Source organism: Oncorhynchus mykiss, chromosome 22, assembly GCF_013265735.2.
Source record: "Oncorhynchus mykiss isolate Arlee chromosome 22, USDA_OmykA_1.1, whole genome shotgun sequence".
Lineage (NCBI taxonomy): Eukaryota > Metazoa > Chordata > Actinopteri > Salmoniformes > Salmonidae > Oncorhynchus > Oncorhynchus mykiss.
This window is the reverse complement of record NC_048586.1, coordinates 33,922,103-33,928,137: the sequence shown is the minus strand read 5'-3', so window position 1 is coordinate 33,928,137 and position 6,035 is coordinate 33,922,103. Positions and strand designations below refer to the sequence as shown.

The window sequence follows — 6,035 nt, the reverse complement described above, 5'->3', positions numbered from 1 at the left end:
CTGTGAGACAGGTGCGAGGGGCACGACGGGAACCGACGCAACAAATTCAAGAATTTTGGCAACTTCAAAGAGCCAATGGGAGCCTCCCTGGAGTGCTAGGAGGCGGGCTTCAATAAATTAGCACTACTGTCGACCAATCCTGTTGACTGTGGGAGGACACAAACATGCAAAGGGGTTTGTCTCTTAGACTGCGAGACGTCGCTTCGTACCGTATCCAACTCCGAGAGAGTATTGGCATGATGAGCATTGCTTTACTATTTTGACAAGCCATATTACAGCGCTACTTTGAAACCTGGTTGGAAGCTAATCAATCTGTTTGAACTTTTATTCACGAGACATAAATAAACCAGACCGAGAGAAGAAGTAGTTGGACTAATTAGCCTACTAACCCAAATCAATAACCTAACTGTGAACTGACTCAACAAGCTACGTCTACGTTTTCATCTTTTTCAATCCGAAAGGGTTTTTGCTTCTGGACATGTGAATCAAAGGAGTTATTGAGAACCCCTGAAAATGAAGCTACTAGCATCGGTTCTTTGTTGCTTCGGCTTTCTGCTCACTTCTGCGATGTTTCGGACAAGCTCTTCACAAGCAGGTGAGTGAGTGACTGACAGTTCGGTGTATGCCTAGCTGATGCGCAGCGCAAGGTGTTTGGCTACCCTTATCACTCGTGCGCGTTGCGCACGGAACAAAGTGTTATTTTGTGTGCCGCAACAGTCCCCACACATTTGTCCGTTTTGTTTCAAATGTATCGGGGTTGTACTTTAAATTGTCTATACCCTCTATGTTGATTTTGGTTAATATCTGCTATAAAATCACCCTGGCTCCATTGAAAATGTGTGTTCGCATTGAATGTTCGTCACGCGTGTCCTTTGGCTTGGACAAACAGTGGACATCACATCACTGAGACCAAACCAAGACCAAGTCCACCCTATCCTCCTGGCTCCTGCTACTGCTTCATTATTCTCATATCGCGTCGTCCTTCGCTCTGTGAGAGTAAGGGGTGGTGGGCATTTATAGTGTGCATCGGTCCGTCTTGGTGTGTTTGTTTGTTTTCAGAGAAAAACAACGTGTTTTGTTGGCTTTGGTGTACAAGTCCCAGGTACTTTTGTCATTTTGAAAGGGCACATTTATTATTATTATTATTTCTTTATACTAATTGGTAAAAACAATTGCTGGCTATTCTTATTCTACTGGTACTTCTTATTATTGTTATTATTATTATCAGTTGTTGTAGGCTTAGTTGTAATATATAAATAGTAGTAGTAGTAGTAGTAGTAGTAGTAGTAGTAGTATATAAATAGTGGTAGTATAGGTTATGGAATAAAAATATAATATATCCTATAAGCGAGTATTGTAAAGAACTGAACTTATTTTTTTACATTGCTCACATTTATTGGCGATCCCTGCTTGGAACAGAGCAGCTCTCCACAAGGTGGTAGTGTAGTATGAACCGGAGAGAAACGCTCTAGAAACCTTTATCCTCAGCTCCGAGCCATGCAAAGGGACAGAGCGCGCGCTGACTGACTGACTGACTGACACACACACACACACACACACACACACACTACAGAGAGATGGAGAGAGCGCTTTTGTGAGCACGGACCATAGACACAAACCAATACTTAATTGGTCATTTAAAAAAAATGTTATTCTAAAAACTGTTGTTATAGTAAAACAGATTTGGCAGGTGTTCTCAACTCTCGCTTCTAAACATCGTATAGACCTGTGAACAGTAAGGAATTAACCATAGCACCACACACTCCTGTGCATGCGGTTTGTTCAAGCACCACACACTTCCCCGGGACGACAGGACGTAGATTGAATAGCCTTTAGATAAAAAAGAGGTTGAAAGATAAGAGGACAGGGGAGGGAATAAATAGCCTAATCCGTCCGTGCTGCATTTGTGATTAGACCTGTTTAGCCGATTACCTACACATTTTGTCTTAGTAATTATTAAAACATTATTAGTACAATAAAATATTGTTGTCAAAATGTAACATAATTTTAAGTAGTATTTCTAGATTCCAGACTTCCAGGCAATTACTTATGCTCTTTCTACTGTCTCTATATCAGACTGAAGTTGTGTGCCATATTGATGCTTCATCTGCTGCAATTTGCCGCTTGCGTGTGTGTGAGTGTATGTATTGGTCTACGTGTAGCCTTGTGTTTGCGTGTATTATGATCCCCAACATCCACTGGACAGGATGCCAAGCACGAGGTGTTGTGAGGCGAGAGAGGCATACCTCAGCACTTCAACCTTGCCACGTGTACCACTGGGTGTTTCACAGCTGCCCCTCTGATATAACGCACCGGGTGCAAATCCCTCTTTGGAGTTATGTTGCTTACTAACAGAAGCTCTATATGACATTTACGGACGGGCTCGGCCCAATGACGTATATAAACCCTGGATTGCGCATTCTATGTATTGGCCATTAAGAGGCTTTGATGCCATCATTCGACCATATTGGCACTCCACAGTAGGAGAAGTCCTCCATATAAATTAATGGAATTCTACATTATTTCAATTACGTTTCAAGGACAAAATGATACTGAACAAAAATATACACGCAATATGTAAAGTGTTGGTCCCATGTTTCATGAGCTGAAATAAAAAAAATCCCAAAATGTTCCATAGCACTAAAAGCTTATTTCTCCCAAATTCTGTGTACAAATTTGTTTACATCCCTGTTAATGAGCATTTCTCATCTGCCAAGATAATCCAGCTACCTGACAGGTGTGGAATATCAAGGAGCTGATTAAACAGCATACTCATTACACAGGTTCACCGTGTGCTGGGGACAACACAATGCCATAGATGTCTCAAGATTTGAGGGAGTGTGACAATTGCAAGAATGTCCTCCAGAGCTATTGCCAGATAATTTAATGTTCAGTTCTCTACCATAAGCCGCCATCAATGTTGTTTTAGAGAATTTGGCAGTACATCCAACAGGCCTCACAACCGCAGACCACGTTTTAGCAGGCCAGCTCAGGACCTCCACATCCGTTCAGCTGTGGGATCATCTGAGGGGGGGGGTGCTGCCCCCCCCTTTTGTGGTGAAAAACTCATTCTGATTGGCTGCAAATGGCTGCAACTCTGCCCAGTCATGTGAAATCCATAGATTAGGGCCTAATGGATTTATTTCAATTGACTGATAACTGTAACTCAGTATGTTTTTCCAGTGGGTACATGTATTTAAGTGTTTGTATTGTTGGAGTGTATGTATGTTTGTATGTTTTGTGAGTTGCTCACATAATATAATTTAAAAGTATGCGATAAGGTGTCTATAATAGAATAAATGTGTCATAAATGAAGACATTATTAAATGCATTTCTATAGTTTCCTAAATATTTTTTTTTCCAATGGGGAGTGCCGAAATGGGGGCAAGGTGGCATCAACACAGTGCCCCCTATTAGTCATCAAGTGTATAAATATATCATTGGTTCGGCGCCTCTTAGGGCAGTGGCGGTCATGAAATTTGGTGATTGTGAAGCAAATAACTGCCGGTCTCACGGTAACTGAACATTAATTAACATAAACATGTCCTGGCTTCTTCTCATAGACTACAAGCCACTGATGCAGACCTTTGAAACATCTACATTTGGAAAAGTTGAAAAAATCCAGCACAATAAATCTATTATTTATTTTAGACAGGTCTAAAGAATCATAATATGAAGAAAACATAATATGAAGAAAAATATGAAGAAGAGAATAGCATACTCTGATTCGTCTTGATGTTAGGCCCTGATCTGGTTATGCAAAATGGCTGTTGGCTACACTAGTTCATTTAGCAGACAAGATTTGCTTCGAATTCTGTGGCATTATTTTATATTATTTTATAGTATGAAGAATACAATTGAACGTAGCTGAATAAAATAGAAAGGATATTTTCTCTGAAGTATTTGAGGGAGTGCGCACATGCGGCTATTCTGTGTTGAGTGTTAACAAAGAAACAGGAACTTCTATATGCTTTATTTTAAGTTATTTAGTTGTGATACAAACATTGGGCTATATGTTTAGATTTTTTAAATATATTCTAAGGCTGCATGATGAGACTCTAAATTATTGAACTTTTCACACTTGATCAGCAATCAAATAGTGGAGAACCATTGATATAATATTTTTTCCCAGTAAATTGTTTGAATGTTTGACTTGTGGACGTTGTATGCCTCAGTAACATGACATGGGAATATAGAGCGCATTTCTGCTACCTTCAGACAACATTGTGCTCCGAAGGAAGTGCAATTGCCATGAAAGAAGGGAAATAGGAAATAATAAATGAATGATCTGGTCTTATTAATATTTATTGAATTACAAAAAATACCCCAATTTAATTTTGGCCTTCATCGAGGGAAATAGAATGTAGTCTCAGCTAGGATGTTTTTATCCTTTTTCATCATGAATCATATTTAATGTTTGCCTAGGGCTATATCCCCCTGGTATTTTCAGTTGCACTATGTTTGAAATGTTACAGTTTATCAATCTAATTAATGTACATGAAGGATAATACATGATTAAGGTAATTTCATGTTTTCAGATTTGAATGTCAGATGAGTGAATGAATGAATGACATTTTATTTACGTGTCAGTTGGCAACCCATCCCTTATGGGATTATTTAACACATAAACATTACAATAATTCCCTGTGATAATTCTTATTCCGGTGTTCTCTGTATTAAAGATGGCCTTGGTTCATGTACTGTCAATATTCTGAATTATTACCCTGGCTATCTCCACGTACAGAGCAGAGGCTACAGTAGCTGAAATGACATGGAGAAGTTGTTTGGTTGACATTTGATTGTTTCCATTATTATGCCCATCTTAAGTTCATAGTACATCTAAATGTTTCCATGGCCTGACTGACTCAGACAAGGAGGCTGGACTATGGAGAAAGGGAATGTGTTGTAGCTTGTGGCTTTCACAATTTCTAAACTACGTCACTTGTGTTCCCCTCTATCTAGCAAAAAAGAATGATGTCGTTTTCTGTCCACACGGCAATACGCCATCATCACACACATACCCTCTTATTCATTTCTCTCCCGTCTTTGTCTATGAAAGAAGATGTGACCTCTGTGTCTCTGGCACTCAGCTGGAAGAACAGCAAGCCTTGATTCCCAGGCGATCTCCTCTGTAGCCAAATGGAGGCAGACTAGCGGGCTGCTTGTGAGGCGCTCTGCACAAGCTGCTGTATATGCTAGCTGCTCTCTGAGTTAAGGGTCTCACTCAGATGCAGAACATGCACTACACACAGCAACAGTGTCCCCCTCTCTGCTGAAGAGAGCAGCAGCAAAAACAGTGACACTAGGAGACACGTGTGTGTGTGTGTGTGTGCATGTGTGCGTGCGTGTGTGTGTGTGCGTGTGTGCGTGCGCGTGTGCGTGTGCGTGTGTGTGTGCGTGCCCGTGTGTGTGTGTGTGTGTGAGGGAGTACGGTGGCTTCGAAAGGGGGGAATGATATGGCATCAATATTATGTTTTGAGTTGACGGTTGTTTTCTGTCCCCCAGTATTAGATCCAGTGAGTGTTGATCAGAGAGAGTGTAGCCTACCTGACCTCTGCATCACCCTTGAACTCATATGTCACTCATATGTCACATGTGCTATACAGCTATACAGCTATGCACCGCACAAGGACGGGCAGTAGGGCACATGTGTTTTTCCAGCGTTATTGTCATCCATCAAAATGTCCCCCGCTTGAGAATTTCTTAATTGAATTCTGAGCACCGTCCTAGCCCGAGGTCCACAGGACAGTAATTCATCACATGTAGCCTAGTCCTACTGCTGCACATGAGATTGCAAATCATGTATGTGTGATTAAGGCTAAGTCGGCTACATGAGACAATTAAACCAATTTGCTTTTAATTAGGCCATGTGAGTTTCCCTCTTTCTGTCACTGTCTTTCAGTCTCTGTCTCTCTCTCTCTCTCTCTTTCTCCTACTGTATCTTCTCTCTCTCACTCTTTTTCTTCCTCTCTCTGACTCTCTCTCTTCCCCTCCTCTCTTTCGGTCTCTCTCTCTCTCTAATGCTTTATCTATGG

General features: G+C 40.9%; 1 protein-coding gene across 1 annotated transcript in view; it reads left to right on the top strand.

Moving 5' to 3' along the window:
• The first annotated feature begins 205 nt into the window (after positions 1 to 205).
• LOC110501786 (receptor tyrosine-protein kinase erbB-4) overlaps positions 206 to 6,035 on the top strand; it is a 240,751-nt gene continuing 234,921 nt past the window's right edge. The window contains exon 1 of the mRNA XM_021579613.2: positions 206 to 595. Coding sequence (XP_021435288.1) covers positions 514 to 595 — 82 coding nt within the window. The 5' untranslated portion in view covers positions 206 to 513. The remainder of the gene's footprint in view (positions 596 to 6,035) is intronic.